The sequence below is a fragment of the Periplaneta americana genome, chromosome 14 (assembly GCF_040183065.1).
Source record: "Periplaneta americana isolate PAMFEO1 chromosome 14, P.americana_PAMFEO1_priV1, whole genome shotgun sequence".
NCBI classification, from domain to species: Eukaryota; Metazoa; Arthropoda; class Insecta; order Blattodea; family Blattidae; genus Periplaneta; species Periplaneta americana.
The window spans coordinates 7,842,017-7,860,405 of NC_091130.1; the positions used below are offsets into that span (position 1 = coordinate 7,842,017).

Consider the following 18,389-nt stretch of genomic DNA (forward strand, 5'->3'; position numbering starts at 1 on the left):
AATAATTTCATATAAAAATGTTATAGGTCTTCCTAATTCCCTTTACTGGAAATAATACGATAGCTGCAGGCTTGAGTCAGTGGAAATGCACTACCAGACATTAGTAGGCAGAATTATTAATTACAAAGCTCGTGTTAGGTTAGAACCCCCGAAAATATTAAATACAAGAGGACCGAAACTAACAATGACAGAAAAGATTTTTTTAAGAAATGAAGAGTGCGCGAGAAAAACGATGAATGTCACAGTTTTCTTAAGGTTGATGTCATTATCTAATTCAATGGATCACTACGAAATTTAATGTTGTTGTTATGAAAAATGGTAAAAAGGAGAATTATCACCACGAATGCAGCAATCCTTTCGTTTATTTTCTATAGAAACAGCACTACATCTTGCAGTTATAGACTGAATTAGATCACTATCTAATCCTTAACAGAAATGTGACATTCATCGTTTTTCCCGCGAACTCTTCAAATCGAAAAGATTATATTCAACAGAAACGAAACGGGTTGAAAACCTCATATCTTGATGATGATGATGATGATGATGATGATGATTGATGATGATGAGGAGGAGGAGGAGAAAGTGCAGGAGGAGGAGGAGGAGGAAGAGGGGAAAGGATGATATGTTCGACCGGTACAAAGAATGACACTTCCCCTTGAATATAACATATCAACCAAACATGTGGGCCTAAGAGGCAAACAATTCTCGTCATTATGAAGGATAATGTAAAATTTTGTAAAATATATATCATAAAAATGGCCAAATGAACTGAACGCTTCATATACAGTATATAGGGTCACAGATTACGTATCGAATGTGGTGCAAGACGAACTACAAGGAAAAAAACTTGCCACGTATTCCAATTAGCGCGCCTATAAAATTACTTCCATAAAAAGAATTAACTGCTTAAATTTTAATCAGTAAACCTGATACAACTTGAGATACAGTTCTCCAAATCGAAGATAAAGAATACTGGCTTCTATCTTGATAGGAGGTATGAGCGAGAAACTCTCATAACTTAGAGCCTACTGACGCAAAATAAGACACATTTCTCCTTGAAACAGAGTAATATTTCCGGTTAAGTGTAATAGAAAATATGTCTATTCTGAGAATAATGTTCATTTCTGTACGCCAACACATTTCATGCAAACAAATGAACTTATGTAAGGACAATTTGCAGTAGGACTTCCTGCTTGCAGATGGAAAATTACTGCGACTTCCCACGTCCGAGACCCGGGTTCAGGTTCAGATGAATACGAGTGAAATTTGTAGTATATGAAATGTCTGTCGGGGAAATAGTTCTCAGGCTACTCCTGCTCATCCTATCATTCATACACTCATTTTATTATAGAACGTGATTTCTTAATTTCTTAGGGATAGGACTATAGTTTTAATAACCACTTTCGTGTGTTAAGATCAAAACTAAGTTGTAGGCCTACATTACGTACTTCACTAATTTCGGCTCAGAACTAATTCTGAAGATATGAAGTCGAATCTAATCTTCAGTTAATCATCTTGAGAACCAGTCCTGAAGACACAAAGCTGGAACCACTCAACTACGTAATTCACAACTTAGTTCTCATTTTAAAACATGAAAGTGGTTGTTATAACTATATTCGTAAGCGATATAAAATGTTTCTATTGGTTACTTCACAGCGCTTTATCTACTGCTATGGTTATCTATCGTCTAAGGCCCAGTTGTATGATCGCAGAATAAATCTTGGAATAGCCTAACTATAGAATAAATGGAGTACCGTGTTGTATGACGTTAGTTTATTCCGAGGTTATCTATTCCATAGTTAGCCGAATTGGAACAGAGGTTGGCAATACTTTAGATGGTGTTTTGTTTATAAAGTACATTCAAAATACCAATAATTGTTGAAATTTATTTTCTGAACATATCATTATTTTGTGTACAGATTTTGTTATAAAGAAATGAGTAAATCAAAATAAATTAGAAGTCAAAGTTACTAGATAGAAGATTACACTTAAGCTAGTTGTGATAATGAATGACTACAAGAACGTGCTAGAAAGCAAAAACTGATGCCATAACTTTTAAATAAAAGACAAGAGCATGGGAGTCTATAGCTACGTTATAATAATGCAAAACAGAATACTGATATAATATTGTGCTATGAATTTGCTTAAATGTAATTTTAATTATTAAAAAAAATTACAATTTCTTTATAATGATGAAATTGTGAACTATTTTTACCTGTGTGTTATATGTTCCAATAATCATCAATCAATCCCAGCACGCTTTAAGCAGTGTCCATTTTTAGACTGAATCTTGCCAGAAATTCTTCATTGTTACACTCGTTTAATAGATAAAGTCTGTGCCTTATTTTATTTTTTTCCGCACTCTCAAAAATACCTTATATGTAATTCATCATATCTATCAGAGATTCATGTCTAATGCTGCTGCCATTTTATATTTTATTCTCTAGATATAAATTTAACAACAGCTGAAAGCATGGAATAGCTTATTATCCTCCGAATAATGCACTATTCCAAGTTCGTACAACACATTTCTCGCATAACCGTGGAATTAATTTTAACAGGACTTTATTCCGTGTTCGTACAACTGGACCTAAATTAGCTGAAGGTGATAATGCTAACGAAATGAGTCCAGGGCCCAGCGTCGAAAGTTACCCAGAATTTGCTCTTAGTGAATTGGGGAAAAAAACGGGAAAAAACCTCAACCAGGTAACTTGTCCCAACCAAGATTCCAATCCGGGACCGCTCGTTCCACGATCAGAAATGCGAACCGCTACTCCACAGTAGTGAGACTTACAAAATGTTAAAAGTGTGTAATCAAGAGGGACAGGAAGTTCATGGGATAAAAACCACTAAATATGCATGCAAGTATGTCTTCAAAAACCTTAAAATATGCCAATAAATATGTACTAATAAAATTTTATATTTCTTTATGTCACCAATAAATAATAATAATAATAATAATAATAATAATAATACAGATAAAACTAGATAATATTAAACTTATATTTTTATTGTTGAGGTAAGCCACGAAACCTTCAATACTTTTCTGGTAAAAATACGGTATGCGCCAAAACAGTACAGAAATTATTGCTCATCTGTTGTCCACGTTTCCCTAGCAATTATTTATTATTATATTTTTTTTAATTTAATTTAATCTTTTTTAAATTTAATTTAACCTTTTTTTAATCTCATTTAACATTTTCTTAAATTTAATTTAACCATTCTTTTAATTTAATTTAACCTTTTTTTAAATTTAATTTAACTTTTTTTAAAATTTAATTTAACATTTTTTAAATTTAATTTAACCTTTTTTTAATTTAATTTAACCTTTTTAAAAATTTAATTTAATACATTTTATTTTAATTTAATTAATTTAATTTTAATTTTAATTTAGTTCATTTTATATTTTAATTTAATTTATTTTAATTTATATTTTAATGTAATTTATTTTATATTTTAATGTAATTTATTTTATATTTAATTTAATTTAATTTAATTTTATTTTAATTTTAATTTATGTAATTTAATTCATCATTTATTTAATTTAAATTTAAAATTTCATTTTAAATTTTAAATTTTAAAATTAACATTTTAATTTAATTTAATTCAATTCAATTTAATTTAGTTTAGTTTAATTAATTTATTTATTTATTGTATATAATAGTTTGACATATTGTGAATTCAGTGCTGTGTTCATTTCTGCAATTATGGTTCTCACAACAGAGCAGACGGTGTTTATTGTGGAGCATTATTTCCGGTCATACGGAGTACTGAAACTACAAACACACTCTGAAAATCAAGATAAGTCATTATAACATGCAAGGCGACATAAGACTGATCTGTACGACGGAACTTCTCGGCGACAGCTAACATCGTTGTGTTATTTGGTGCCGCATTGTTAAATCGCTCCTGGTGCTGCTTTTTAACGTGGAGCAAGCTGCCATTCTGACGCCCCACTCCTATGACAGGAAATAATGTTCGATGATAAACACCTTCTGCTCTATTGTGAGAACCGTAATTGCAGAAATCAACACAACAATGAATTCACAATATGTCAAACTATTGTATACAATAAATAAATAAATAAATACTTCGTTGCCAGGGAAACGTGGACAGCAGACGAGCGATAATTTCAGTACTGTTTGTTTTGGCGCATACTGTAATTCTAATTTCACTCAGTAGGCCTACCAGTTTTCAAAAATACAATATGATGCTTGTCTTAAAAAAATTCTAACTATGTATTTTTAAGTAACATAAAATGCTCTTTAATGAGCTTAAACGCGAAAATATGCGACGATGACATAAATATCATTAAATATTACGCATTTATAAAAAAAAATCCATAATATGTAAATATATGCAACATAAAACTTGGTTCGATAAGCTTAATGTAGATCAGGGATGCAAAACTGTGCTACAATTGTGGCAGACGTCACAAGCTGGAACACGTGACTCATCCCTTTCACCCTACACGTCAATGGACATGGTAGGGGCTCTCGCTGGACGCCTAAAATTCACCATTGATGCACAGTGCTTACTGGTTCTTTTTTATTGGGTTCTTTTACGACGCTGTATCAACATCTAGGTTATTTAGCGTCTGAATGATATGAAGGTGATAATGCCGGTGAAATGAGTCCGGGGACCAGCACCGAAAGTTACCCAGCATTTGCTCGTATTGGGTTGAGGGAAAACTCCGAAAAAAATTTCAACCAGGTAACTTGCCCCGACCGGGAATCGAACCCGGGCCACCTGGTTTCGCGGCCAGACGCGCTAACCGTTACTTCACAGGCGTGGACTCCTTTTCACTTCTTGTCTTTGCCCAGGGCTGTTCAATCCCTTAGTGCGATACTTTCCATGATAAATGAAAAAAAATCTACCTTGTTCTTGTTGGCTTGTGTTGTCTGAAGTTTCTCCAGATGTTTTGGTTCTGTAATAGCCTTTTCGCAGTTACTACGGCTGCCTTTCTCCATTCCATGATTATTTCTCGTTTTCGACAACTTTATCACGAACTTATCCATCCTATATCACTCTTAAATAACTTGATATACTCTGTGCTCTACGTATTACTATACACTACATGAAGCATTTAACAGGTAAACTTGTACGCATCTACACAACGGCTGATTGAAGCCGATTCAGCGATAACTGTCAATCAAATGCAGCTGTGTAGAAAGACGAGGCCAGAGTACAGATGAGACATCCAAGATAAAATAATCAACAGTATTTGTGTAATCTAAGAGACTAATAAGATAATTCAAGTCCACATTCATTTCGACCGGGAATACCAATTAATCTTACCGTACGGTGAAAAAACTCGATCGAGAGCTATCGATTTTTTTTTTTAAATTTCATCGTGTAAATTGGATAGATCATAGCGTACGTTCTTTGGGAAAGCCCAGGTTACATGATACAGTGAAACCTCTATATCTGGCCACCTCTGTACTGTCCGCGCAACTTATCTGGGCAGCTAAAAGACAGAGGCACGGGGCATAGCGGGGTTGCTTGCAGCCGTAACGGACAGGAGAGGGAAGGATGTTCTACTAGGCGGGTAAAATACATTTGCTTGCTTAGTGTGATCTGTACTTACAGTAATTTTGCGTTCTGTGAAGACATATTTATGCAATGGCCGGTAGTAATACGAGATGCACCAAGATTATACGCGCCTTCTATACTCGAGATTGCCGGTTCGATGGCATTTAAGTGTGTGTAAATGCGACAAGCTCATGTCGTAGATTTACTGGCATGTAAAAGGACTCCTGCGGGACAAAATTCCGGCACACCGGCGACACTGATATAACCTCTGCAGTTGCGAGCATCGTTAAATAACCCATAATTTAATTTTAATATAGCGTACACAGTAAGGGGAGGGAGATAATAAGGTGAGTGGTTGTTTGTTGCGATCAAGAGGCAAAAGAGAAATGTCATTCTTACTTACTTACTTTATTACGACTTTTAAGAAACCCGGAGGTTCATTGCCACCCTCACATTTTTAGCTTCAGAACACTAGCCAATTAAAGAAATGACACTTCAGAATAGTTCATTCTCTAGTTGTAATATTTTTTAACCTTAAAGTTAAAGAAAAAAGGTACTTTACTAACAACTTCAAATTGGTGTAACTTTGAAAATATTGAGATTAAGACAAATGTTTATATAACATTTTTTGCTCAGAATGTCTTCGGAAATAAGCTCCGTAAGGGACGGTAAATCCTCGTAAATCACCCTGTAGTCCTTCATTCTTTCAGACTAATACTTAAAGGGGAGAGGATAGTATTTTTTGATGAAAAATGAGTAAATTTTCAGAAAAAAAAATTTTTCTTTAAAATACTCTGTGATATGTGTACAATGCGTAGCATAATATTTTGTGGGTATTTGTGCCCTTGTCAGGTGTTGATACGCCATTGTTAAACTTCCTGCGTTATGGATTTTTAAATCACTCGCCCCCTTTTATTGTTGTTTCCGGTAAATTGAATTTAAAAAAATCTTTAAAATACCCTTTGATATGTGTGGAATGCATTGCATAACTTTTCGTGGTTATTTGTGCCCTTATCGAATATTGAGACGCCATTTTTAAACTTCCTGCGCTATGGATTTTTAAATCACTCGCCCCCTTTTATCGGTTTCCAGTTACTTCATTTTTTAGCTACATTGCCAGACAAAAATGGATATAACTTCTGAACTATTAAAGATACGTGCATGAAATTTAGAACACACATTCTTTCGACTATTAGGAAACTTTTCTCTGTAACAGAATTTTGTTAATTGATTTCATTTAAAAAATACGTCCGTTTGTTTGCAAGAAAGGAATTCAGAAGAGTGTTATTAAATTTGAATTGTTTATTTTACAAACGTAGGGACTAATATCACAATTCTGTTACAGAAGTTTGTAGAGCATGCTTTTGCAAGTACATTGCAAAAACTGGATGAATCTACTTTTAAAAATGGTTGAGATATATCGATTTTAGTAAAATTCTGCATTGAGTATATTTTTTTCAAATCTGGGCCCCCAATTTTTTTTTTCAAAATATTTTTATTTGGTTGAGTTGCCACAGCTATGAGCTCTCTACATACAAAAAATTAATATTTTACACCAAATAGGAAAAAAAGTTTTAAAAAATACCATCCTCTCCCCTTAAGAAGATTTTTTCGCTCATATCTGGAGATGACAGTAACTAACCAACCGTACTAAATACAAGAACAAGTTTTGAGAGGGTTTTGGAAGTAATAGTTTCCTCACAGCATTATTCCAACACACGTTTGCACGTGTAAGTCTGTGTTTTGAACAGCAATAAAGCAATTGGATTGCTTCAGCGTCAGTATTTAAACTAATCAAGCCACGGCGCCTGCAGTTCCTGGTTAGATTACAGGGCACACGGCGGTGTCGTATGGGTTGCGGCGGTAAGCAGGCGAACGACCGCACATCACGCAACTGGCGGCGGCTGGCGCATAACTGCGTGGTGTGCGTGCACGGCTCCCTGGACGGCGATTCCACAGCTCTCCGTGACAACAGAAATCCCAGACCTTCCCGTCACCTGGCTACGCGTTACTACCCAGTCTATGCGATAGAAGTCTCTTTTCACTCTTTCCGTTTCATTTCTAACAATCTGAGAATTGGTTACACTTGAAAGCACAAAAAGATTTCTGCCAAACAAGCGGAGCCTTTGAGGCGTCAGGTTACGGCACATTTCATGTAGGCTATGTGCAAGTAATTGTAACACCTTAAGACAGTACAGTTATCAACAGTAATCTCACTAGAGTTTTTGATTTATCTAGAGAAAATCAAAACTCGAGTGGGATTTAATTGACTATTACACGATTAGAAGAAAGTAACTTATATAAAGACTAGAAGTAACGAAGTACTCCAATACAATAAAATATTAATCGACTTACGAAAATACAACTGTCTTCAAATGTATTATTGTACCAGCTCAACATTACAAATATTACGCTAGATGCATGCTAGATGGCAGAGTTAGCTGTTTTCTTGATATCAGGTGTGCCAACTATAGAATCTTCATTGAACTCTGTAGACGGTTAGTAGTCAAGAACTCTATGTACATTTAGTCAAGAAGGCTTTGTTGATTAAATTTCATTTTTATTAAAACAGTTGCATTCCACTTCAATCATCCGGATCCCAGTAATCAACGTCACTTGACAGATGATTTTCAATAAATCTTAGTATTAAACAATCTCTGATACGTGACTGTCCATAATATCATATAGCAGAAGCTATAACATAACCTAAATAATATATACAAGTGTTAGAAAAGTTTTAATTAGGGATGATGAAATAAACAAGAAAAGTTTTAATTAAGGACGATAAAATAAAAAATAAACATGAATAATTTTAAAAGAAACAATTATTGAAAGTACAATTTTCAAATTTGAATGTTTTAGTGGTTGGTGGTTCAGTTGATGTTATATTGGAGTGTACGTAAAAGAAGTGAACTCGTTGATGTACATGGTGTATCCCTCAACTTATCCAGGATCTCCGAATGGTGCTCTTCATTTATTTGTAAATGGGGTTTCAGGGAAGATGCATAGCTATGACCAGTGATCTTTATTAATTCTTGTTCTTGAATGCCAATGCGAGTCATATTTTAAAGTGTTGAGCATCGACTGGAATCGTTTTAAATTTTCTGTTTTTTGACGTCCAGACCAATGCAGTTTGAAATGTTGGCAAACAAAGAAATAAATGCTAGGGTAGTGATAAAAATAAACAAATGCTAGGGATGCGATAAAATTAAACAAATGCTAGGGACGCGATAACATTGTGCGATAAGCAGCCATGATTGGTTGAAAGACGTCCATTCGTACCGTTTTATTGGTCAAAAGTAGTGTGACGTAGTAAAAGTGTAATAGTCACTTTAAACCACACTTTGATAGATCTCTGTAGACGTGTTTAGCCAAAAGTTAGACTGGATAATTGAAGACAATCAAGCCAAAATGGATCATTGCTTCTTCAGGTTGAACTTTTTCCTTTCGAAATCATCCTAATTTCTGAAAGCTTTAACTTCAATGCACTTTAATAATTTATAATAATGGATTATTTAACGGTTGAATTGGTAATATTGAGATGATATTTTGGCGGAAGTAAGAAGGGTTCATTATAAGATTACCTGATATTCGCCTTACATTTGGGGAAGAACTCTTAACTTTTCTTCTCCTCCTTGTTTTCTGTAGAAGGATGTGCATTTTCTTTATTCCCAAGTTCATGCTTTATCTAATGTATACACACACTCTTCTACCTATCGCTTTTAGATGCACTCATTATTTTTTCATTTAAGATGGCCTTAGCTCTGCCACATTAAATAAATAATAATTATTATTATTACTACTACTACTACTATTATTATTATTATTATTATTATTATTATTATTATTATTATTATTATTATTAAAAACCGGAAATACATACTAATTTGCTCAAAAAAAATGTCTTCAACTCTTCTCACTAGTCTATTTTCCTCCGTTCTGTATTGATGTGTTCTTTCCAATATTTCCTTCTTCTTTAATAAATTAGTAATATCTTGATTGTTACTACATGTTCCAATTTCTAATTTACGTATTGTCAAATAATGCTTTCCCTAGAATCTCTCTTAAAACTGTCCTTTCACACAAGTGCTTACTACTGTATTTCTTAAGTTTTTTCTGTATCTGCCCTGGTCTCTCCTGCATATTAATTTATTTATTAATTTATTTACTTACTTCTTTACTTATTTATTTACTTACTTATTTATGTACTTATTTATTTACTTATTTATGTACTTATTTATTTATTTATGTACTTATTTATGTATTTATGTTATTTATTTATTTACTTATTTATTAATTTACTTATTTATTTATTTATTTACTTATTTATTTACTTATTTATTTATTTATTTACTTATTTACTTATTTATTTATTTACTTATTTATTTATTTACTTATTTATTTATTCATTCATTCATTCATTCGCTCATTCACTCTGTCCATCCAACATCAGTCCCATCCCTCCCACCCACCCACCCATCCATCCATCCTGCCGGAGTTAAGACCCAAGGCCTTCTCTTCCACTCAGGCAGGAGCTTATGTGCTAAAATTGGTCGAACTACTGTTTTGTAAATACATTCTTTACTTTCTAATGTCATTATATTTGTTAATCCATATGAGATCCCTCATGCGACCTAATATTTGCCTAGTTTGCCAGTTTATTTACTACTTGCATTAAATTCTTGTTGTTTATTTGATCTCCGAAATAAATGAATTCTGATATTTCTTCAATTGTTTGTCTTTCACTTTTAATTTGCATCTCGACTCTCGAAACAGTCATACATCTACCATATAGCGGAACTTCTTCAAAAACATGCCAGTTTTTTGCGGCTGTAACAAAAATAAAGTAGCTACTCTCAACGTGTTTACTAATCTTCATGTCGCACGCAACAAATACGTCACTGGAAGTTGAATAACCAGAGACAAATCCCGCAGAGCCAAATTAACAGCTACGCTGCTAGAAACATGATAGAGGTTAAGGGTTCAGATCTTGTCTCATACTGCAACATCATATGAAGCATGCGACGTCCCGGTGTCGGGTTCCACTAACACCTTTTCTATATCCTGTCACACATGTTGCTACCGCGCTACGAGTCCGGAGTTCGACCTCCACTTACAAGACAAATCTATCATCCTAGACACGGCTATTTATTGCATTACCATTTTAAACTAGAGATGCTATTCCGGACCGGTATGATGTAACTTGGTGCACCGATGTGGACTAACGGTTAGGATCTTTGACCGTGGAATGAGCGGACCTGAGTTCAAATCCTGGTCGGCACACGTTGCCTGATTAAGTTTTTTTTACCGGGGTTTCACCTCAACCCATTAAGAGCAAATGCTGGGTAACTTTCAGCGTTGGACCCTGGACTCATTTCGCCGGCATTATCACCTTCATTTTATTCAGATGCCATAGTCCCGTCACTCTAATTTCCGGCAGCCAATCACGTTGCAGGTCGCCTACATTTAAACGTGTGCGTCTTGTGATTCGCTGATGAAGACGTCATATATTTCCCAAAGCTGGATAAAAACTTAATATAATCGCCCGCCATTTTGGCTCTTTCGTTGGCGTTCGCAGAAAGCACATGAGTACGTTATTTGCCGCTCAATTATTTGCTGAATTACATTGCGTTTGATTTGTTATCACAGGAGCTACGACATGATAATGTTTAACGGTATGGCAAATAGATCCCTCGTATGGTAGCTCGGCAACGAGAGAAAAAAAAAAGGCGAACATACTACCTATAATCTTTTCGCTGTAAGAAAAATCCTAATGTAAACAATAGCACGTGACTGAAGTGAGGCTTCACTGGCCGCTGTTTGGCGCCATAGATTCTCAGTACATGTCCCCGCCTATTGTTGTACATTCTGTTTCATGTTAAACATTTCCCGTTACTCGTCAAGTAGGCCTAACCTCACTACTATGCATTCGTTTGCTGAGGAAACATTTACTTTATAATTACTGTGATTAAAACTCACTTAACCTATTATATACATTTAAGACTATTTGTTTTTCACCGCTTTTGAGAGGGTTTCCCCTCCTATGTTTAATAACCACACACACCGAGGATGCAGAAGCCATACTTCAGTACCACGTGCTTACGTGACGCCAGCTTGTTACAAGAACAGACTACCTCGGTATTACTGTTGGTATTCATCCGCGTTAATAGTACGTAACAAAATATAAAAGTAGGTTTCTTTTACATAGAGTTTTACATATGACTGAAATTCTATGTTTCATCGTATTTAACGACTAGAATTCAATTTTTTATTGTCAAATAACACAAGATTATGGTTTCCAAATACGAACTATATTTTCCTGCGTCATGCGAGTGTTTCGACTGGGAGCCAATCACGGGTATGATAGCAACGTGCTTATGTTTACATTAGGATTTTTCTTACAGCGAAAACACTATACCTAGACTTTATAGAGCCTTGACTTCCTAAGACGTAAGCAAAGAGGAGGAGTCACGCCGGGAATAAGAGCGTCGCGACTTTAGCAGCAAATACCGAAATTCAGTGTTCCTTTACGCAGAAAATTGCAAAGTTACGTTAATACTTTTGGATCCGACGTATTTTGTACTGACGATAAAGTACTTGCATGCAAAATATGTGAGCAGTGAGTGAATTACGAAAAGAAATATTTCACATCGCAACATATCAGTACAACCAAACACAAAAATGCACTTTCCAAGGCTACTGGGAAGAAGATTTCTTTGCTTCCAACAGTAATTGCAACATCGAGTCGAAAATCTCAATTTGCATTCGACATATGTAAAGCTTTTCTTGCTGCCGAAATCCCTTTGTGGAGAGTGCAAGGTTGTGGATCTAGAGCAAGGTTCTTGTAATTGTCTTTTATTGCGTATTTTAGCTATTTATAATGCCTTTTTGCCTGCCTATTTTAGCTATTTATGATGCCTTTTCGCCTGCCTATTTTAGCTATTTATGATGCCTTTTTGCCTGCCTATTTTAGCTATTTATGATGCCTTTTTGCCTGCCTATTTTAGCTATTTATAATGCCTTTTTGCCTGCCTATTTTAGCTATTTATAATGCCTTTTTGCCTGCCTATTTTAGCTATTTATGATGCCTTTTTGCCTGCCTATTTTAGCTATTTATAATGCCTTTTTGCCTGCCTATTTTAGCTATTTATGATGCCTTTTGCCTGCCTATTTTAGCTATTTATAATGCCTTTTTGCCTGCCTATTTTAACTATTTATAATGCCTTTTTGCCTGCTTATTTTAGCTATTTATAATGCCTTTTTGCCTGCCTATTTTAGCTATTTATAATGCCTTTTTGCCTGCCTATTTTAGCTATTTATAATGCCTTTTTGCCTGCCTATTTTAGCTATTTATGATGCCTTTTTGCCTGCCTATTTTAGCTATTTATGATGCCTTTTTATCTGCCTTTTTTAATGATTCATAATGCCTAAACTTCCGGTCTCTGCTTATGAGTTATATAATATGAAATGAGAAAAAAACTAGAGTGTGTTGAGAGAGTGAAATTCTGTAAGATGAGCGAATCAGGAAAACTGCATATAACATCATTATTTGGTGGTGTTTATCACTAGTACCACTCAAGCAATGCCGAAAATCAAAGGCGAGTTTGTGAAATTATATACGCGGGGTACCGCAATGAGCTACCACAGCAGACGAGCGAATAGTATGTTATATATACTCCGATCCTAATTTAAGCGTATTTTAATTGTGAGATTCCATTTATGCAAAATTGGAGGTGCCTACATTTAATAATGGTTTTGTATAAACTTTCAACTTGTCTTGGCTAGTGATGGAGGAAATGAATTAAATACCGATATAGTGATATTGCAATATATTCCAAACCTAATTTCGATAAACGATATATATATCGCAGAAAATATATTGATATATCGAACGATTATCGATATATCGCTATTCTGTAAGCAAATTGTATTTTCAGGCGTACATTTACTGTATTACAATAAAATTACTTAAATTTTAATATTTCTTTTTACCATTGAAATTAACAGCATAACAGTCAACAGCATAACAGTCAAAAGCATAAATGTAAAATTGTAACAATAAACAATAGGCCTTCTAACCTAAATCAAAATTATGGTGGAGCCAAGGGAGCTTAAATGATATAGCGGGAAAGAGTTAAGTGAACTGTACACAGTTGAGTATTTGATATCGGAACACGATTCAATTATTCTAATGTTATATAGGATTCAATCCAGGATACAGATATAATGCTCTTTTATACCTAACAACGTAATCATTTTAAATGTAAGTAAAGAGAACTTGTAATTATTTTTAAATGTAAGTAAGCCGTACTTAGAATGTTACAAGTTTTAACAAACTTCACAGTTGATTTCATACAATCCTTCTACAGTAAGTTTCCATTGCAAGTTATTGTTACACTCCAACATTCCAAACAACAATGGTGATGATTATAGGGATACAATTTTTATTCACTAATAATGTCAGCACTAGGTTGTGCATAGAAATCATACACGTAAACAAATGTCACATCGGTATTAAATCCTTGTTTCTCTTTCCATTTCAGAATACAAAAATAAAAGTTTTGATACCCGTCTTGAGGTCAGACGGTTCCCTTTCAGGGTGGGAGTTGCTCCTGCCTTGGAGAACATCAATAACAATATTAAAACAGTAGTAGATAAACCTCCCGTCTGTCTCACGTTCCCACACTCTGCATTTTGAATTTGGTGCTGCATATTAAACAGTTTGAATTCGAATTCCAGTCCAGCCAATTAGAACAAGGTATTGAGTAAGGTTCAACAATTATGTAACTGTCCACCTTCAATAGCGCCATCTCTCGGGAATTGTCGGAGTTGTCTACTGTGTATTTTGTTGTTGTTGATAATGATAATAATTCCACAAAAAATATCGATAAATTTATGAGAAAATCGACATATTATACGATATATTGAATCAAAATTTCGATATCGATATATCGCTATATCGAAACGAAAATATCGGTATTTCGTAAAAACCGATATATCGTTCCCATCTCTACTCTACCGACACATTTCCCAAATATCTTGTTCCGTTAACTCCAAACCGGCATATATATTTTTTAAATTATGATTTCCATCTTCAGTACTCGAGACCCGGGATCGTTGATTTCGCAGTCACATGCGTAACATTCGCACTCGAGTTGTTCTCGTGGTCTGATGATTTGCAACACATGGTCTGAGAGCTGCTAAACAGAACGAAACGGCTTTATTTCCAGCACTGCAGAAGGCGTGTCTCCCAGTTCGATTTGCGAACTCCTTCAAGTCATGTGATCTGTTTATTTTACACTTCGCGAGCCTCGCGTCTCAAAGCCCCGGATCGATATCCAGACGGTCCACGTGTCTTTGCAATACCGCACCAGGTTTCAACTCCATCGCCGTCACGTATGCAGCACACGGAACAAGTGTGTCACGACCTAATTCTCGTTACGGTGCAATAAAATCAGTATATACCATGAAACTCTTTTTGAGATCCATTCTGTGAATTTAAAGAAATGCAAGATTTTACTTCTCACTGGTGGACAGATAGCTAATAAGCACATATTCTGATAGGAGCAGATAAAAAAGTGAATTTTTGCTTCCACCATGTTAATAACGGATTTTGGCAACGAGCGCAATTACGAGGGCCGTCCAGAAGGAAAATTCCCTGAGGCAGTTTACAGAAAGAAAACAGTTTCATGGCAAGATTTATTGGAAAAGATACAGCAATTATTGAGCTATTTTTCAACATATTCCCCACCGGAATTGAGACATTTGTCATACAGTGAGATCATCTTTTGTGCCCCTGTGTCGTAGAAATCTGCCCCCTGGGATCGGTATCAGTGTAGTATAGTAGTATATATATATATATATATATATATATATATATATATATATATATATATATTTATTTAACCTGGTAGAGATAAGGCCATGAGGCCTTCTCTTCCCCTCTACCAAGCGATTACAACTACAATATTAAGAATATAATTACAATTATAATTAATATAAATTTACAAATACAATAAAAATCAAAGTACTAAAAGATTAACTGATTAATAAAGGCTAGAGAATTTATTGTGAAAGTTAAGAACAAAGAACAATTTTTTTCACTTAAGTACAAATTAAACCTAGGATAATAAAATTATATAGTGATGAAATTACAGGACATTGAAATTTATTTTTATTCATTTTATTGGATTATTTTACGACGCTGCATCAACATCTAGATTATTCAGCGTCTGAATATGAAGGTGATAATGCCGGTGAAATGAGTCCGGGGTCCAGCACCGAAAGTTACGCAGCATTTGCTCGTGTTGGGTTGAGGGAAAACCCCGGAAAAAACCTCAACCAGGTAACTTGCCCCTACCGGGATTCGAACCCGGGCCACCTGGTTTCGCGGCCAGACGCGCTGGCCGTTACTCCACAGATGTGGACCAGGATATTGAAATATTTTGTACTAGAATAAGAGAACTATTTACAAGACGCCATGTCTGAACGAGTCTCAATTACTGACCAAGTGCCTAGTAAGTTTGCGTTTGAATTCAATTTTATTTCGACAGTCCCTGATGCTAGGAGGTAACGAATTCCAGAGTCTTGGCAGGGCTATTGTGAAAGAGAATGAGTATGAGGAGCTGCGATGGGATGGTATTGTTAGTATTGTTTCATGACGAGAGCGTGTGTTCAGATTGTGGTGGGAAGAAAGGTAAGTGAAGCGAGACGACAGGTATGAAGGAATAGAAGAGTTCAAGATTTCGAAGAGAAGGAGAATTGAATGTAAATTTCTTTTCTTATCTAGTTTAAGCCAACCTATTGCTTCCAGGGATGGAGTGATTATGATCATATTTACGAACATTGCTTACAAAACGTACACACAAATTATGAGGACGTTGAAGTTTCGTTTTTTTGTCGCTGGAAAGGTCAGTCAGTAAAATGTCAGCATAGTTAAAATAGGGCAATAGAAGCGTCTGCACAAGGGACTTTTTAAGCAAGAGGGAAGATGAACATTTATCATTTTAAGCACATGGATAATAGAACATACAGTGTGTGACAGCCGTTTGCACCTCTCTATATCTCTCGCTATCATAATATTAATACTCGATCACAACGCGATAACACGCTAGAAATTCCACTTCACACATCACCTCTGTATTCCTCATCTTTCACTGTTGCTACCTCTCGTCACTGGAACTCCCTGCCGCCTGAAGTCAAGGGCTGCCGAACATTCAAATCTTTCAAATCCAAGTTAGAAAATTATCTTATGACGAGTTGCCAAACTAACTTACTATTATGACAAGTGTTGTATTGCATGTTTCCACGTATTCACATTTTTATGTTCTAGTGATATTTAACTTATTTTATATTTTTGTTTTCATATTTTCCGATAATGGTATATCTATAATGTGATAAGTTGAGCTATATATAATCATAATTTTCCTTGCTGTGTGTACTTAAAAATATTGTATTCATTGTATGCTTTATACTGCACTATTTTATTACTACTATTAGTACTGTCATTACCATTAGGCCTATTATTATTATTATTATTATTATTATTATTATTATTATCATCAATAATTGTCTTATTTTTTTATACTTTGTATGCCTCATTTATTTTGACCTGCTGTTCACATTTTATTATGTTTTTTTTTTCTTTCTTTCTGTGTGTTATATATTATGTCTGATTTCTTCTTACTTGTTGTTTACATTTTATTATTATTATCTATTTCAGTTTTGTGTGTAAAATTGTAGTGTACTTTGTAAATTTGTAGTGTTTCTGTAATGCAGTTTTTACTCCTGGTTGAGTGTTAGAGAAGGCAGTATGACCTTCACTCTGCCAGGTTAAATAAATCATTATTATTATTATTATTATCATCATCATTACCATTATCATTATCAATAATTGTCTTATTTTTTATACTTTGTATGCCTCATTTATTTTGACCTGCTATTCACATTATTTTTATTATGCTTTTTCCTTTCTTTCTGTATGTCATATATTATGTCTGATTTCTTCTTACTTGTTGTTTACATTTTATTATTATTATTATCTTATTCAGTTTTGTGTGTAAAATTGTAGTGTACTTTGTAAATTTGTAGTGTTTTTGTAACGCAGTTTTTACTCCTGGTTGAGTGTTAGAGAAGGCCGTACGGCCTTAACTCTGCCAGGTTAAATAAATTATTATTATTATTATTATTATTATTATTATAATGCAAGCTCAAAGGGCTGGCCTCATCCGCAATTTATTTACACCTTCCAAGCATATTTGTACCTGGCGAGCTGCAGAAGTGTCGACCCCCAAAGTACTACAAACAACATTGATCTGTTCTTTCAAATATTGCTCATTCGGAAGTTTCTGGAATAATTAGAATAACGGTGTAATAATGTGAAACATTCCAAGCTTACCAAGAGGGAGAAATAATACGCATGGTGTGAGACTTGAACCCACAACCTTAGCATTACCGGTTGTACACCTTTGCCAACTGAACTACTGTGTCAGGCACACTACGGCTTTTTTAATTTAAATTCTGGTATGGGTGCTGCGTTTACGGTATTAAAGTGAGAAAGGATACATAACTTCAGTGCAAGTGATTCATTCACCCAGTATATTCTGTACCGCTATGAAGCAAGTGCAGCATGACAATGACGGGGAGGCTGAAACCTGTAAGAAAGCAGCTCTGTCTGTTACAAATCTAACAGGAATTTTTCGAGGTGAACTCTGGTTTCATTTACTGGAAAGCCAACATCTGAAGAAACTCGAATATATTCAACATTATGGACAGAGAGAGCTCCAAGTAAGTGTAGATCACGACCGCAGCATCTTAACCCCACAATATAGAGGCAATTTTTTTTCCTTCAACATACA

The 18,389-nt window shown here is 34.7% G+C and overlaps 1 protein-coding gene across 7 annotated transcripts in view; it reads right to left on the bottom strand.

Annotated features, from left to right (window-relative positions):
• The window catches only part of LOC138713098 (cytospin-A-like), a 406,047-nt gene that overhangs the window by 236,408 nt on the left and 151,250 nt on the right, over positions 1-18,389 (bottom strand). For 2 of the 7 annotated variants that reach the window (XM_069844867.1, XM_069844869.1), the window contains exon 1: positions 4,878-5,069. The exons of 2 other annotated variants lie outside the window; for them this stretch is intronic. In XM_069844867.1, the coding sequence (XP_069700968.1) occupies positions 4,878-5,018 (141 nt within the window). In that variant the 5' untranslated portion in view covers positions 5,019-5,069. Of the gene's footprint in view, positions 1-4,877; positions 5,070-18,389 lie in introns of those variants that run through there. 3 more of the 7 variants (XM_069844865.1, XM_069844874.1, XM_069844873.1) reach the window with 3 other exon arrangements.